This window comes from Dipteris shenzhenensis, chromosome 4 (genome assembly GCF_047967505.1).
Source record: "Dipteris shenzhenensis isolate YYH24624 ecotype China chromosome 4, Dip_SZ_1.0, whole genome shotgun sequence".
NCBI classification, from domain to species: domain Eukaryota; kingdom Viridiplantae; phylum Streptophyta; class Polypodiopsida; order Gleicheniales; family Dipteridaceae; genus Dipteris; species Dipteris shenzhenensis.
In genome coordinates this window covers 11,249,771-11,268,396 of record NC_141599.1, presented here as the reverse complement: position 1 = coordinate 11,268,396, position 18,626 = coordinate 11,249,771, and the positions used below count along the sequence as shown (strand labels likewise).

Below are 18,626 nucleotides of genomic sequence, written 5' to 3'. Positions count from 1 at the left end.
TGGGGATTCTCCTTTTCAGAATATTTGAACAGACTTCGACAGATTTTGCCCTTGAATTAGAGGTTGGCTAGTGTTTTCTTGGCCAGAGTTCTCTTGGATAGAAATTTCTTGGATGCACTTTTGCAAGACGGAATTTTGTAGGCCAGCCTTTTGCAAGCAAGCATGTGCAGCCAGTGTTGTGGGCAAATCATTGCTTGCCACTGTCAATTCCCCAAATAAAGAAATGTGCTCTGGCATTTGCAGCTTTGCCAGATGCCAAGCCTCAAGGCTATCACTGCAAATGAGCTTGCTGCCCAAACAAAACTGACTGCAGATCTGCAGAAGCATGTCCAAGGCAACACAAGAGGAGTGCATGATTATACTTGCTCCTTATAGATCTCAGCATGACAGTCACAATCTGATTTTTATTGTACAAAGTACCTTGCTAGACGTTTCTTGCTCTTCTTTAAGCTGATATCCCACGCTTTGTGGATGAGTAAGTTCTTCTTATTAGGTTAATTGATGGAATGTATTAAGATAGAAGGTAGGCTAGGTAGGTATAATGGCAAAGAGCCATGGATTATGTATTTGATATTTGATATTTATATTAAGATGAGTACTCACACATGCTAGGTCCTAGGGGGGTAGGAATCAGTAGGATGCATGGGTTCATTTGAATGGTAGGAAGTCATGGTCATAGGCTAAGGGTAGTGAAATGGGTACATGGGCCTTGGATTCCAAAGGCCACTATTGAAAGGGTGATACCCTTTCATGTCACGCATTCATTCTCCCTTCACTCGCATTTTCTCAATCTCTCCCCCTTCAATTCTCAACGTCCCTTGCATGTAGAGGAGTCCATAGCAAAAGTACATGTGTCTTGCACACATGGGCACTCTCCCCCATTGGAGGGCCATTGCAGCTTCATGAATGGTTTTGGATCTTCTATCTTTTCGTGACAAGTGGTATCAGAGCTATAGTCCTCCTCTGCCTGTGGTAGTTTAAACTCTGCGACATGCTATGGTTCAAACTCTACGACATGGTATGGTCCTCGGCTTGTGGTAGTTCAAACTCTGCATGCCGCAGGGAATAGAAGCAGTGAAAAGAAGCGAGGCCAATCAACACACTGACACGAGAATGAGGCAACCTCTTCTACACGATAAACCTTGGTTTGTCTCATCTTTCATATTCTTCTTGCTTCAACGCTATAACTACGGCAAGCAAATGATGAGGAGTTCTCAGATCTACAGCAATGCTTCTCACCAACACAAATCTTGATGAGATTGCACACATATATAAGACTGCATGGTTTACATATAAGGAAATTCTCTGAAAATTTATCCCGGACCCCCGAGATTGGGGAAATTGCAAAAGAATGGACCATCAGATCATATGTTATGTCGTTCAACAAAAAGAACAATATAGTAGTGTACAAGATGCCTCTTCGGTCTTTCAAAGAACAATTTCAAGAGCAATGCGTTGAGGCCATGGAGGCTATTGTTTTATGTTGGAAGCTTGAACAAGCTCTTATTGGTTTAACGGTAGTGGTGCCAACCTACGTCGGCGGGACCGCTGATCCCCACAAAGTCAGAATACTCACTGATGGAAAGGGAAGCAGCCAGTCATTTGAAGAACAAGGTACACAATGAAGCAACGATCCCAGTTGCAAGTGAGAAAAAGCGGAGTATAAGGATGAAGAAATTGAGAAATAAACCTCTAGATGACTTGGTAGCAATAGCAAGACTAGAATTACAAGCATGCACCATAGCAGCAGGATCAACATCAATAGGAGGCATTTTGCACGAGGAGTGGCTTGACACCACAAGAAGGAGAGCCAACAACAGCTTTGCATCATAGAGGTCCAAGGCTGAACATTGCAAGTTGATTTTTGGGGAGCAAACCGGAATCTCCATCAACACACAACAACGACAATTGAGCCAAATGGGAGCCAAACTCAAAAAGAACGATCGCTTGCAAGCTGCATGTGTAAGGGAATTGAGAAAACCTCAACGAGTCAGCAATGGTGAGAACCATCAATGAGTACAGATAGCACAAAGATCAACGACAGAGTAGCCAAAGGGCACAATTAAAGCAATCAATTGAAGTACAAGAAAAGGAAGAGGTTCGAAGAATCTATTAAAGAGGCAACGGAAGACCAAATACAATTTAGCATAGATGATCAAGAAGGTCACAAAGGCAAGGCGGCTAGCGCAAGCAACTCCAATAGGTTGGCATAGAAGTTCAACAAAGAGGAATCATTTCATGCCACAATGAGGCCCAGGAATCTACCACGTCCCAACAAAACAAGCTTTCAAGTCCTCGTAGCCAGAGCCAAAGGAGTTCTAGAGACAGAGATGCTATTTGAGAGGAACACAAAGTTTATTATATGTCAACAAAACTAAGCTGCCCGAGAAGTGAATGAGAGGAGCTAAAAGGTTTGCCTTCATCCACAAAGCCAAAAGAGCTCAAGGAGAACAAAGATTGCTATCGATGACACATGGAAGCTAAGTTTAATGACGCATGGCGGTGGAGGATTGAGCCTACTACCTTAAGCCTAATCCATTAACCACTAGTCAAAGTTTAGATGGTCTTGATAGCGAAGCAAGAGGAGGCCCAAGATCTAGTATGAATGGTTCATGTGTATGTAGGGTCCTTTTTTAGTTCCTAGGAATCTAGTGATTCATGTGAGCATGCTCACTATGGGGATCCACTTGGGACATGGAGTCCTACCTGCGGGTTTGTGGATTCATTGAGATATCTCAACAAGGTCTGGTGATCTTGACAGTTTTGGGTCTGATCAACCCAAGACTAGAGAGTTCCAAGCTGGTCACTTGGAGCTTTGACCGATGCATGTGAAAAGAAGAAACGAGATTGATGGTACTTATCCTAATTTGTAAAACATGAATAAGTTTTGCAGGAAGATAAGCTCATGAAGATAAAAAGGGATGCATCACAGATAAGTACTCTATGCTTTTCAGTTTCTTTTTGGAAGTCGATTACATGGAGACATACTAATGCTTGACTTTCTTGGCAGATATACCATGGAGAAGGGAATACAGAAAATGAAGCTTAATGTAGAACTATGAAGCATGGAATTGAACATAAAGACTATGACAGGATGAAGACCTGTCAATTGAGGACAGTTGATCCCCAAGCAAGAGGGCATGTCACGACAATATTATGGTTTAGATTGTATTAGGTTAATCGATGGAATGTATTAAGATAGAAGGTAGGCTAGGTAGGTATAATGGCAAAGAGCCATGGATTATGTATTTGACTATTTGATATTTATATTAAGATGAGCACTCACACATGCTAGGTCCTAGGGGGGTAGGAATGGGTAGGATGCATGGGTTCATTTGAATGGTAGGAAGTCATGGTCATAGGCTAAGGGTAGTGAAATGGGTACATGGGCCTTGGATTCCAAAGGCCACTATTGAAAGGGTGATACCCTTTCATGTCACACATTCATTCTCCCTTCACTCGCATTCTCTCAATCTCTCCCCCTTCAATTCTCAACGTCCCTTGCATGTAGAGAAGTCCATAGCAAAAATACATATGTCTTGCACACATGGGCACTCTCCCCCATTGGAGGGCCATTGCAGCTTCATAAATGGTTTTGGATCTTCTATCTTTTCGTGATAGTGTGTGTGTGTGTGAAAAACTTGTAAGGTTGGAGCAATGGTTGCCCCAAGAAATACAGTGGTTTCACAAAAAAAATGTGTGTGTGTGTGTGTGTGTGTGTGTGTTCGGGGGCGGGGCGGGGTGCCGCAGGGTTTGTGTCTGTTCGAGCACACTCCATCAGTCCCACTAAATCATATCCAAGGCAATGCAGGAGGACTGCATGATTATGATCTCAGCATTAAAGTCACTTCTGATTGTTACTTTACCCAGTACCTTGCTAGATGTTTATTGCTCTTCTTGAAGCTGTTATCCCACACTTTGTGGATGAATTGGGCGCAAGGGGGGGGGGGAGGAAGGGGGGGCGCAAGGTTTGTGTCTGTTCGGGCACACTCCATCAATCCCACTGAAACATATCCAAGGCAATGCTTATGCATGATTATGATCTCAGCATAACAGTCAGCTCTGATTGTTATTTTACCCAGTACCTTGCTGGATGTTTCTTGCTCTTCTTTAAGCTGTTATCCCACACCTTGTGGATGAGTAAGTTCTTCTTCTCTATTTCCTGCATACTTCTCTGAGTGTGGATCTAGCGTGTGTGTGCATCTATGGTGTGAGAGAGACCAGTGAGAGCTTGAATTCATTCCCCGACGGGTTACTTGTTCTGCGACCGATTTTCAGCTCTACAGATCTACTGCCAACAGCGTACAATTGGTTCCCAGCTGCTCCAGCAAGTTCCAACAGCAATTGGCTTGGCTTTGATTTTGGCTCAGAATCTTGGGAAATTGCAGTGAAATTTGGGGGGCACACGGGGGGGGGGGGGGGGGGTTTTGCAAGGTTTGTGTCTGTTCGGGCACACTCCATCAGTCCCACTGAAGCATATCCAAGGCAATGCAAGAGGAGTGCATGATTATGATCTCAGCATAACAGTCACCTCTGATTGTTATTTACCCAGTACCTTGCTGGATGTTTCTTGCTCTTCTTTAAGCTGTTATCCCATGCTTTGTGGATGAGTAAGTTCTCCTTCTCTATTTCCTGCATACTTCTTCGAGTGTGGATTTAGCGCCTGTGTGCATTTATGGTGTGAGAGATACCCGTGAGAGATTGAATTCATTCCCCGACGGGTTACATATTCTACGACCGATTTTCAGCTCTACGGATCTACTGCCAACAGCGTACAATTGGTTCCCAGCTGCTCCGGCAAGTTCCAGCAGCAGCTGGCTAGAGTTTGGTTTTGGCTCAGAATCTTGGGAAATTGCAGTGAAATTTGGGGCTCTTCTGCCTTAGGCTTGGCTTTGTTCTTGGCTCAGGATCTTGGGAAATTGCAGTGAAATTTGGGCCTCTTCTACCTTTGCCCTCTATCAACTCAGTTGCCCTCCACAAATTTGGGGCTTTTGACAAATCTGCAGCCTGCCTAGTAAGGCCATGCCCACTCCTTTTCACACATTTGCCTTGCCAAAAATTTGAGGTTTTGCTCTCATTGCCTTGCATTGGCCTCTCTGCCCTAGGGATTCTCCACTTCAGTATATTTGTACAAATTTGAACAGATTTTTCCCTTGAATTACAGGTTGGCCAGTCTTTTCTTGGCCATAGTTTTCTTGATAGAGTTTTCTTGGATGGACTTTTGCATGACAGAATTTTGCAGCAAGATGTTGTAGGTGAATCACTACTTGCCATTGTAAATTCCCCAAATAAAGAAATGTGCTCTACACAAATGCACTGCGAATGAGCTGGCTGCCCAAACAAAACTGGTCACTGCTCATGGTTGTTAAGACACTCGTGTCTTATGATAAGACACTTAAGACACTTAAGACACGTGTCTTATCTTAAGACACCTTTAGACACTCTAGTGTTTTTTTTTTTTTTTTTTTTTGGGTGGGTGAAGAGTAACAACACACATTGAGTTTGACTTAGCCATGCTATCATTGATGGTGACTTTGGATCTAGCACTGGGAGCGACCTCATAGATTCAGATTAGGATGAATCTTTAGAGATTTGAGTCTTGAGAGTCAAAAGCTTTCTTTCAATTATATGTATCGAGATGCAATTTTCATTCATGTCACATGTGACAAGATTCAATTGTCAGTTTAAACCTTTTAGTACTCAAAACTTGCGAGCTCTTCAATCGTGAGTCTTAACTTTAACTTTTAAGTCTTGAGTGACGAGTTTGACTCTTAACTACATTGTACAAGTGCATTGTTTCTTCTTGCATTATTTAAGTGTAGCTTATTGTACTTCTAGAATCTAGCAGCTAGCTATGCTAGCAAGTTGTACATTTGTATACTTATACATATATTAATTAAATATTTATTATTATAACCACAATGGCGTGTCTTACGTGTCTTATCTTTAAGACACTTTAGACACTCGTGTCTGAAGCGTGTCTAACGTGTCGTGTCTTAACGTGTCTTACAACCATGTCACTGCTGTTTCATGCTTGGTGCTTCATGCGTTTCTTGATTCAGCAAGAAGCAGCCTACAATCGCTACTTCTAGTTGTGAGGTTGAGTACAAGGCAGCCTGTACAGCTACTGGGGAGCGTGTCTAGCTCCGGAAGCTACTTGCAGATCTTGATGTCGGCTGGGCATCTTCTACTACAATCTAAACTGGCAGCCACATTGCTTTGGCTATTGCGTGTAATCTTGTCTTTCATGTGCGTAACAAGCACACAGAGGTTCACTATCATCATGTTCGAAAGCGACTATCAGCTAGAGACATACAACTATCCTATGTTCGAATGGAAGGTAACTTAGCATCTTTCTTCAACAAAGACTCTACCGAGACCCAAGTTTGAACATGTGCAACCATGATTCAGCTTCGAACTATTCCTGTTACTTCTCCAAGATACTTCAGCCATCCCATGGAGGGGGGGTAAAGTTGCCACATTCCATGGTATGAGCCTTATAGGCTAGTTTGGACCAGTTACTACGGTTACTACTATTCCTAGTTAGTACACTTAGAACAATTACTGCCGGGTGTTGGAAGATGTAAGCTATGTTTCAGATGTATTTAGGACTGATAATGATATGACATAGAATGCTCTAACCAATAGATGCCTAAGTTGAAGCAGAACCTGATAACTGATTTCCATAGGTTGCTTACCAAGGGCTATTTTCAACAAAAGGGAATGGATTATAATTTATGATGAACCCTTTGCCCCCACTTCAAGGATGACCACCATCAAATGTGTTGTTTCATTGGGTGCTCATTTTCGGTGGAAGTACATTAGTTGGAGATCAAACACAGCCTTCCTCAAACATGAAGAAGTGTATGTGAGTCAGCCTATTGGTTTTCAGATGCCTGATCAGGAAGGCAAAGTATGCAAGCTGCATTAAGGCACTTTATGGGCTGAAACAAGCCTCATGGGCTTGGTACAAGAAGATTCATACATTTCGACTAGTCAAGGTCTATAGAATAGTCCAACTGAGAGTACCCTTTATATCAAGAAGGATGAGAAGGATTTGTGGAAGGCATTGTGCTCAAACAGTCAAAATACATTCAAGGATTGTTAAGAGGTTCAACTTTCAGAAATGCAAGCCTGTTTCAACTCCCATGGAGCCAGGGTTGAGGTGTGTCCATGTATGATGCAGGTGAACCTTTTGATGCTGTTAAAAACAGTCAGGCTGTTGGATGCCTCATTTATCTCTATAATACCTTTCCCACTTAGTGAGCTAAGACTTATAATTGCGTGCATCCATTCATCCATTTTCATTTTCATGCATTAAACAGCCTATGTCAAGAACTCTTAGTATCATAAAATGAGACATCACTGAAATCACAGTATTGTACTGCAAATATATGTTTTTGGCAAATATCTTGTACAACAACGAGATGTCATCCTTGACATACCTTCACTTGTTGTTGCCAGTTTTCATGTGCAACTTCTTTCACTTCATAAGGAAGCACTTCACTGAGTCCCACAGAGTTGAAAGCAAACGCTACGCTTTCTTCTACATTTTGGCCAGGTGGAAACATCGCAACAAGTTGGCTCTGGAATAAAAAACCAAATCAGCAAAATAATGACAGAAGTTAATACGGTCTTACAGGACAGAACCACAGCGGAACAACCACAAAACCAATTAAGAAGTCCAATCACATGGTTGCGGAAATCTTATAAAACCTTATTATGCAGAACCCAATCCCATGGTTATGAAAATCTTCTAAAATTCTTCGGCAAATCAACACACTGCAATTCATGGGATGCATGTTACAACTTTCCTGCTTATATCTTTAATAAATCCAAAATCAGGAGCAACGCATGCATGGAGTAATGTCTATGGCTTGTTATGCATAATATAGAAACAGCAAGTAAGCTGAGAAAGTAAGTTTAGTGCCAGTGCACAAACCCAAACCCACACACAAAACACAAGTACGAAAAGGATAGGGATGAGAGAGAGAGAGAGAGAGAGAGAGAGTTCATTAAAGTCTTCAGAAGACTGATGGGTCTATGAGACTGTGAGAAACCCGATACAACAAGCTGAAAGCGTGGAGCTACTAAAACGAGCATCATCCCCCATGCTAGATGCTAAATGCTACATAGTCATAAAATCATCAGTACTACATAGTCATAACATCAACATCATCGTCGTCGTCGTCATCATCATCATCATCATATCCAATGCCCAGTCTAGTCTGGTAAAGCAGATAATGGGGCCCCTAGAAGGGAGCTCATGATGGACCCAGTGGGAATGCTGGAGGCTATCTATGGATGTGGCCACGGTAACACCTGTTGGTCATGCACTGGTCCTGAACATAGAAGGGATGTCTCCAAGCATGATCTATGTGTCCGCCCTCTGTCGGGTGTGTTGCATTGCTGGCTTTGGATCCCTACCTCACCAACTGCTCGTGGAATGGTGATCTATGTGGTCTAGCTGGATGAACTCTATAATCATCCTCTGAGATGAGTCTTCCAGGGTGTCTCATCCCTATCTCTGTGATCTGAGTAAGCGCTCTCGATGCCTAATTGCCTCATGGATGAAGGCAGCTAGGCATCTCTGATCTAGATAAGAAAAAGAGTGGAAGAGTAGTCCGAAGCCATCTCTCAAGAGACAATAATAGCGGCCTTGGATCTCGTAGTACACGAGGGATCTAAAGATGAAATGCTCCTCTGACTCGATCTCCTGTAGATCACACAAGGCACATAACCACCTCTCCCTAGGTACTCCCTCAGCTCGCCCACTCTCAATGCAGGTGTATGATGAAACAATCCCAACTGGTAATCCATCAAAAGTGAACTACCCTCTATGCATAGCTGCTCGGGATGTGTTGAAAATCATGACCTTGGTCTTACAAAGGTTGACCTTCAAATCATGCGACTCACAAAATGATTGTAACGCATCTAAGTGTCTCTGGGGTTTGGAGGCCCTCTGCAGAGAAGGATAACAACACAACATCACTTGCATACAAAAATGAATCAAGAAAACAACAAGGGAACATAAATGTCTCGAGCACGTCCATGTAGAGACTGCCCATGGCAAGGAAATCAGTGCATAACCACTCATTGAAGAGCTTTGCTAAGATCGGGGCTAGGTGTCGACCTATATGCAATGAACTTAGTGCATGATCCTTCACTCGGCCATTATGAAGCTTCAACACCCCCCTTGGTGAAAAGAGTGCACGAGGTAGGAGGAGGTGAGTGTGACAGGTCGGGAGGCTAGTGTGGAATGTTGTATAGTGTAGTGTGCATGCGTAGGTGTGTCAAATCTGGGGGTATCTGTGGTGGGGCCGGGGATCACCGCTCAATGAACTTCTACCAAAAGTCGAGTTGTTGCTAACAAAATGTTTACTAACTCCTCGTTTCAACATACAAAAGCCTGCTTCTTCCGGCATACCAATCGGCAATGCTCACATATCGTCTCTAGTTTGCTCGAAAGGCTATGCTTGGTCTCGCATCTGAGTTGAAGGCGAAGAGCCTTGCACTCATCATCGTACCAGCTATTGCAAGGGACAGAACCAAGGGGTGGGGGGTGTGTGGAGGGGTGGTGTAGGGGAAGGCATAAAGGGTACAACAAAACGAGCTACTTGTACAACCATCTGTATGTACAAGGTCGGAGCATCATACGGTGGCCGGGCAGTCTTGTATGGTGGCAATAAGGGCATGTATGCTGGTACCAAATATGGGGGTTGGGCCCTAGGTGTGCAAGCAGGCCCAAGACAGGTCAAAGTGACCTCTTGAAACAGGCATGGCAGCCTCTAAAGATCCATGGACAGTCAGCAACGGGGCGGCTGCTGATGAGGACAGCCAAGGCAAGGAGGAAGGCAAAAAGGCAGTTTGGGCAGGCTGCAAAATGCCACGAGCAGAAAAAAGCGGCACGGACTCTTTTTTTTTGCTTTTTTTTTTAACTTTTATTTTTTGGGTTGAAAAAGAAGGGAAGAAGAAGGGGAGGGGGTGGGGGGGTTTGCAAAAAAGAGCTCTCTATAGAGTGCCCACCAAAGGGTATGACCTTTGGCAAAAAAGAGCTCTCTAAAGAGTGCCCACCAAAGGGTATGACCTTTGCCCAAGGGGCACTCTTTGGAAACCTTAGGAGACTTGGAATGAAGGGGCACGACCCTACACCAAAGGGTGTGTCCCTTAATCTAGGATAGCCCAAGCACACAAAGGGGCATGGAAACAGCATGGTGATTCATGTCATCTGGTGACATGGGATTGTGGAAAGGACTCCATGCAGTCATATAGTGTGGTGGGTGTACAATTGTGCATGCTTTTTGTTTGTCTCTTCCATGTGCCAATGTGCGGATACCTTCTAGGGCTTGGCTAGGTATCAAATAGAGGCTAAAAGGTGGGGGACCGTTCCTTATAGCAGGAGAGTACATTTTACTCTCGTACGACCGTAATAAATTTAGCTACTTTTTTATCATTAACTATAATAAAAAATTTCTTAGAAATGGAAGTAAATAAGTAAACAATAGAGTGACAAAGATTCACTAGAAGTAATGGAATATTTGATGAATGTCCTCTCTTTATATAGACAGTGAAAATTTGAAAGGTCAAGAGCATCAAGACGTGTATGCATGAAAGGTTGTGCCCCTTATGAAGCTGTATGACCCTTGAGAAAGGTATACATGAATATCTATACATAGTAAGTGTTTCTTATGAAATTTTCCATACAGGTATATGTCTCTTGTGAAGAGTTATGCCTCATGGGATGTGTCCCGTCAAAACGGCATACCCTTCCACAAGCGTCTAACCACAAATCCATCCATGATCAAATTAGAAAAGAAATGTAAGTCATGAATCCTAACAACACGACATATCAGTGTTGAGTCACCAAAGACCTAGAGGCGATAGCACTGTGACTGTGGAGCTGCCCTTTGGGGTAGAGGATATGGTTGGGCTCTCTCAGGATTGTTGCCAAGATGTTAAGAATCTATCAGGTCCTCACTTGGGGTATGGAAGCTTGGTTGACAGAGGGAACGCATGCTTTCTCTATAGAGATAAACTCGCTAGCCTCTTTGATAGATGGACAGTGGGTCATCAGCAAGGATATTCACTACCCCTCTGCTACCCCCTCCGCTACCCCCCCGCTGCTACCCCCGCTACCCCCTCGCTACCCCCTCCCTACCCCCCCGCTACCCCCTCTGCTACCCCTCTGCTACCCTCGCTACCCCCTCGCTACCCCCTCCGCTACCTCTCACTACCCCCCTGCCACCCCCTCTGCTACCCTCGCTACCCCCTCCGCTACCCCCTCTGCCCCCTCCGCTACCCCTCGCTACCCCCTCGATGCTACCTCTCGCTACCCCTCTGTACCCCCTCGCTACCCCCCACTACCCCCTCCGCTACCCCCCCCCCCCCCACCCCTCGATCAGCCCCCCCCCCCAAACCCCCCCTCGCTTTTAAAAATAAAAACCCCTGCTCGTAGCTCCGACCCTTTGAAAAAAAAATAATAATAATAAATTATTTCTTCTTCTTCTTCTTCTTCTTCTTCTTCTTCTTCTTCAACAGCTCCGACCTCCTGCAATCCCTTCTTTGCCCGCTGCTACCTCCCCCATAATGAAGGGAACAGGGGGATGAGGATAGGAGACTAGGCGGGAGACCCTTCGGTCCAAATTTGCATATGCGTGGAGATGGGGAAGGGGAACGGTGACAAGGCAAAAACACAAAAGCAACTCAATCTGGAGGACTTCAACAAACGCAGCAACCGGAGCGGTTTGACAATGGACAGCACCACGGCCCAAAAGAAAGGGGCCCACCCAAAGCCCATGCCGCTTACCACATCCTCAAACTCTATGGTTACCACCACTATTTCACCACCATCATCCGCCTCATCATCTACGCCACCTCTCTCCTCCCCCTCTCCTGCATCATCATCACAGGTCTCCTCTCCAGTAGCCTCACCACTGGCCCCACCGGCGACGGCTCCACAGTAATTTCCCCTCGTATCACCTCTACCTCTCAGTCAGCCACCCTTCATCACCTCGTCCGGCCTCGCTACTCCTACATACCACTCCCCTGCCTAGATCATGCTGTCCCCACCCTCAGTACAACCTCAGCAGCCCACCTTCATTCCAACCCCTCTCGAGATCCAGTTCCCACCTGGACTAGGACATCTTAGGCCCCCACCAGATGCTTGGGACTCCCTATTGGCTGAGATACACAACATCCGGGCCCATCAAGCAGAGCTGACACATTACACTCAGGAGCAGGCCCGATACACCCAGGAGCAGGCCCGCATTATACACGAGCAGGGCACCCTTATCCAAGGACTTAGACACGACATCACACAGCTTCTAAAGGAGCTCCAGACCCTCAGAGCAGCACCTGGAGGGACCCCAGTCACAGAGATAGAGGCACAGATAGCCACGATACAGTCGGCTATAGCAGAGATGACTAGATGGGTGGACGTGGCGAAACGGGAGCCCGCAAAGGCAACCGTTTCAGCCGCCATACACGAGCAGCAGCAGAGGGCTTCGAAGGCCCTCAACATTCGGAGACGAGGGATCACGCGAGACAGCACTAGCACCACTATAGTCTACGACGCCCATGGAGGAGGCGATCACCTTTGTGACCACCACCATGGGGGTCCCTGACCATGGCATAGAGGGAGCATGGCATGTTGGGAGAGAAACCAACTGAGAGCAGCCCCTAGTCATTCACTTCAGAGATTCACATGCCCGACTAGCGACACTCCGACGCCGAGTCGCTCTACGAGAGCATCCCACCCTGTCCATGGACGAGGATTTGACACCACTACAGATTGAGGAGCGACGAGTTCTTCTGCAGTAGCAAGATGTGCCCGCAAGGATGGGAAATGGGCCGTGGTCCGAGATGGTAGGTTGTTGACCGGCACCTGTCGGGCTCCCACCCCTACCCCCTAGGGGGAGGGGGCCTATGAGACTCAGGTTTCCCAGACCCTAGACTGCACCATTTGGAACTGTAATGGTACCTTATGGTTAGACCTAGGGAACTTCTCGGAGTCTTATACAGAACGAGACATAGTCTCTTACACGGAGACGCACCAGAGCCCAGAGCGTCCACTACCGATAGTCAGTGGCTACAAATGGGAGTCAGCCTTCAGGGATGAGATGAGGGATACAAGAGGAGTCCGAGGATCAGGCGGGGTCACAGTATTGTACAGGTCTTCCCTCGCTGGAGCCATCTCCATTGAGAGGAAGGACGCACACTCCCGATTCATGTGGATCCAGATCCGACGCACAGACACCCGTGACCTTTTCATAGCAATATGCTACTTCCCGCCAGACACATCCCACTTCGCTAGAGTGGCATGAGAGGAGGGTGAGACATCGCCATATGCACCCTTACATCAGGATATCCCAGACCTTTCAGCCCGCGGGGAAGTTCTCCTTGTTGGGGACTTCAACGCCAGGACGAGCACGCGCTAGGCACCACTCCTGGACTTCCGAGACGACTCTATCATGCTACTAGACATGGACCTAGACGGAGCAAGTATGACCAGGACCTCATCGGACCGACAAAGGCTTGTTACACCATATGGACACACGCTCCTTGATCTAGGCAGGATGCATGATCTCATCATCTACAACGGGCTTGACCTATGGCCCTGCTCAGGTCGTTTTACTTGCTTCCCACACCGGGGGGGGGGGGGCACTAGTGTAGTAGATTACATCATGGGATCCCCTACTTTCACTTCATGTATCACCGACTTCACCGTTGCACCACTCCCTCCAGGAGCTGATCACACATACCTATTCTTCACTATCGCCACCCCACGCTTAGCCACACCACACACACCACATAGGAAGCACAACAGCTACCACGACATACACTTTGATCACAGCCTCTCACCGGCCTATTCTGGATGCCTAAACAAACTTCTAACCTACATAGATCACATACCACTCATAGAGGACCGTGTTGCCCTAATTAGTCGCACACTCCACGAGGCTGCCCTCCAAATCTTTCCCCACACCACACGGTCCACTAGACCACCATCTCTTGGTTATGTACCTTGCAACAATTGGTACGATGCAGAGTGCAAGGCTTATCGCCGGCAGCTCCGACTTGAAACCAAACGTCACCTCCTGAACACACCAGACACAGTACGCAAGTACTGACATCTCGTACGTCGGAAGAAGCAAGCATTTCTTCGTTGAAATGAGGAGGAGCTGCTGCACATCTTATACAGCAACAACTCTAAGGGTTTTTTGCGGAGATTCGTTGAGCGTAGGTCTCCATCACCCCTCACCGACACGAGAGTCTGGCACACGTATGCACACCATCTTTATGATATCCCACACCAGCCCACTCCAGATCTCATACACACACCTCGCCCCACCACTTGCACGTTGTTCACCAGAGGGGGAGTCAAGGACGCGACATTGAAACTGCACAATGGCCGAGCTAAGGATCATGAGGGGCTATGCACTGAGTTTATCGCATATGGGATCAACACGTTAGCCCCGATCCTAGCAAATCTATTCAATCATGCTGTTTGCCTTGGCTTCCCCCGCACTTGGACACTCAACACCATCACCCCCATCCACAAGGCACGGGATCCCATGGACCCGAGTAACTACAGGACTATCATGATTGGACATGTGATGTCCAAGATCTATGCAGCTGTATTGGATGTGTCGGTCAATCTATTCACAAAGATGAGAGGGCTCAGAGCAGAGGGTCAGGCCGGTTTCAGGCGAGACCATGGGACTATGGATCACATAGAGACCGGCGATGCAGGCCAGACTGAGCAGGGGATACGCCTCACTAGCTCGTCTAGAGAGACAATGCTTCCACTCCCACTTCCAGGACCCTCGTACCAAGGCTCTTCTCTTCGACTCCTTGGTCTGACCAGCCGGTATGTATGGCAGCCCTTGTTGGGGGCCTGACATGTCAAAGATAGAGTTGACACCGGTGGAGCGCCTACAAATCCTCATGCTCTCACGGATGACCCAAGGGAAACCGTCTGTACCACATTACATCATTCAGGCCAAGTTTGGTGCTTCTCCACTCCAGCTAGATGTAGCCTTTCAGACCTCACATATCTACACCGGGTTAGATCATATGGGGACTGCACATCAGGGAGACAGAGGTTGCCATGGTTGGCTCTCGATTCCTCCATGAGGTTGGCAGCAGAGGGAGACGAGCAATGTTGGTATGCACGGACTCACAAATGGTTTGTGAGACTAGGGTTCCACATTGATAGGATACCTCCTTTTCAGTACAGTTTAGATGCCCCTCCGGTACTCCCACCCACCATCCCGATCGGGCCACACACCAACCAGGTCATTCGAGAGGATGTGCTACAGCTACACACCTTTAGGACCTGGTTGGAGCCGAGGGAGCTTCCAGTGAAGCTAAGTTTCTATAGAGATTACTGTCTTCGTATTTCGGAGGAGGGATTCATCACACCACCGGGGTACACTGAGCTTCATATGCCTCACTCACTACGGATCTCCATCGGCCAGTTTCGGGTATCATCACACCGCCTCCGCATAGAGAGTGGCAGAGCAGAGGGGATTCCTAGGGAGCTGCATATTGTGCGACTGTCAAGAGGTTGAGTCGGAGGAGCATTTTATTTTTAGGTGCCCAGTGTACTACGAGATCCGAGGTCGCTACCACTACCTCTTCCGAGATGCCCCAGGCTCCTTTCTAGATTCCTCGCCTACCGAAATCAGAGATGCCTCGCGGCCTTCATTCACGAGGGGGTCCGACACAGAGTGCTTACTCAGGCGACGGGGCTTGGCCACATCATCAGACACCTCTCAGAGCAAGATCACAGAGTTCTTCCCATTGAGTGACATTGATCGTCCAGTCTCTAGCCGCAGACGTGACAGAGAACCCGACCCGACGATCGCAGCACGACACACGAGACATCGAGGGGACACACAGATCACTCTGGGGGACCTCCCGTCATTGTTTAGACCCAGGATATGCCCCACGGGAGTCACAATGGCTCTGGTCTTGTGTCGAGCCTCGTCGAGGAGACCGAGATGCACAGCACCCCTTGACGGGTGCCAACGTCCCATCACCGGCTATGCACCAGCCAGGGCGACATGACATACGGAGGATTCCGCTCCGCTCCAGTCCTTTTCTTTTCATTGTTACATCCAGATGTATTTGATTATGTATGATCAGACTTAGGATTCAGCACGGGTGATGATGCTCGTTTCAGTAGCTCCACCCTTACTGTGATTTGTATCAAGTTTTCTTTCAGTCTCATAGACCCATTGATCTTCCGAAGACTCTAATAAAAAATCTTTCTTTCTTTCTTTCTTTCTTTCAACTTGTTGGTTCCCGGAGCTCTCGCTAGATGACAATGCTTGGGAGACAATTGCAAGTATCATAGCTTGGAATATCTGAGTTGCACGATGCAGTTTTGTTGATGGGGGGGCAGCAGATTTGACATGTGGCTACCATCGTCAATATCTAGTATGATATCATTCGCTAATAAACTATCTAGAAGCAAGGCACCGAAAGTTCTAGAAGGCCATTGAAAGGTGAGACGGTTCCTATAAGGCATGACCTACAGCATCTTCTACACTGTCATGGATTGAGGTATCTACCAGTTGTATACTCCACAACACTGGCTACTATTGGTGCCTAACATCCAAGGTACCCTAGGCAATGCTCTAGGACCCTGAAAGGGGGGCTGCAAGACAGCCAGACCTCTTTTCAGCACCTTGCAGATTGCTAATTTTTGTATATTTTTCAAAGCTTCTAATCGGTGGTACTTTTTTTAAGGGAAAATAACAATCATCAAAACCTTCACCTAATCCATTAAGGGTTATGTGGAAACTGCTCCCCCACCCCCCCGCCCCCTCCCACCTTGCTCCCCCGCCTCCCACCATGTTCCCCCACTCCCCAACCTCACACCATGTTCCCTCCCTCCCTAGCCTGACTGTCCCCACCTCCCCCTCCCGTCTGTCCCTTGACTTCCCCCCTGTCCCATGCCCCCTCTGCTTTGTTAGAAATCGACCAACCGAGGGTACGCACAGCGGAAGACTGATAGAATAGCCCAGGAGCTCACACAGTGTGAGTGAAATCACAAACTTCTTAAACTTATGTGCATCATATAGATGTGCAGACTCATCAATAGACAATGAACAAGCCAGATATAAAAGCTACCAAAAGAATATATATTTCCGTCCAAAGCTATGGACACAATACAAAAGAGAGAGAGATCCAAAGTCCCACCAGAGCGTGGTCCTTTGATCTTACCACATACTTCTACTATCTGCCGGATATCTCTAGACTCGAACCCGCGTGCTCTACCTTGAGCGTATGTAGACTCTCTGTCCATATCTCAGCACCTTACTGCCCTGGTAGACAGCCTAGGTCTCAGCCAATGTAGAGCTAAGTCTGCAGCACTCCTGATTCTCCTTGACCTCCCTGAAGTAGGCCCGAGTATAGGTCTGCTGCTGCTCCTTACTGCTCCTGCAAGGCTGCACTGCTGGATGCAAAATGAGGCCCAAGGCCTCTCCTTTGATAGGGCCCAAGGCCCCTTCAAACTGACCGACCAGCCAGCCCTAAATGGGCTGACTGGCCTGGTTGGTTGCTGACCGGCTTGTTTCTGGGCAAATCAAGTTGGTTGGCTCAGCCCAACCAGCCCTATATAAGGGCAAGGGGCCAGCCCCCCCTTGCTCCTTTCTTGTGCTGCCTGGTTTCCTCCTGCCATTCCCTCCCTGCCCCCCTGCCCACTATGCTGCCCTTGCTTCTGCCACCCTCCCCACCTCCCTCGCTTTCCGATTATAATTCAAAGCTGCTGAAATGCAAGGCATGAAGGGCCCTATGCACTTCTTCCCTAAGTGAAGCACAAAGAAAACAGCAGCAACCCAAGAAGAGTGCAAGAACAAGAGGAAGACAGACATGGGAAAACATGGCAAAGGAGACAAAGGAGACGGAAAGGCAAAAGAAATAGCAGACAAAGCAAAAAGGACAGCATGACGCCATCGACAACCTAAATAAGAGAAAGACGTGCAGTAGGCTCCAAACTGGCGCTGTGTAGCAGCCTCAGCCTCAACCTCAGCTTCGGTGTCCCCCTCCAGTACAAGCCCTGCTACCACAGTGCCCCCTTTGTCCCATAGCATTCTACTTTCCTGTCACCTCTCCCCCTCAGCCAGCCTCCCTTCCCGCCTCTCAATGGGCTGACCTTAGCCCCCCTCTCAAATGTCTCCTCATCCCTCCAACCTTTCTGCCACTCCACCCCCTTTCCACTGTCCATATACCCCTCACCCAGCCTTCTTTTATGCCCTCCCTACCCACCGCCGGGCACCCCTCCACTCACATCCAGTCCTCGGCTCCCTCCTCTACACCTGCCGGCCACAGCAGCTCTTAGCCCCCTCAGATATCTTGGAGCAGACCATCGCAGACTTTCATTGTCTCCGTGCACGAGAGGCTGAGCAGCAAAGATATATTTATAGCTTCACCAGGAGTTTTCAAATCTGTGTATTGAGCTCACCAATTTACATCATCAGGTGGAGATAGCCCCGAGAGGAAGACCAGCAGGAGCGGATAGCCACCATGCAGTCGGCTATCAAGGAGAATACTAGATGGGCGGACGTGGCAAAATAGAAACCTGCGAAGGCCACCATTCCAGACACCATTCTCGAGCA

General features: G+C 47.3%; 1 protein-coding gene across 3 annotated transcripts in view; it reads right to left on the bottom strand.

Annotated features, from left to right (window-relative positions):
- Positions 1 to 18,626, bottom strand: part of LOC147902453 (ribosomal protein L11 methyltransferase-like protein) — a 68,471-nt gene that overhangs the window by 35,288 nt on the left and 14,557 nt on the right. For all 3 annotated transcript variants that reach the window (XR_015540874.1, XR_015540873.1, XM_087373456.1), the window contains exon 4: positions 7,446 to 7,586. Coding sequence is in view for 1 of the 3 variants with exons in the window: in XM_087373456.1 (XP_087229582.1) it covers positions 7,446 to 7,586 (141 nt within the window). In the remaining 2 variants the exon portion in view is untranslated. The remainder of the gene's footprint in view (positions 1 to 7,445; positions 7,587 to 18,626) is intronic.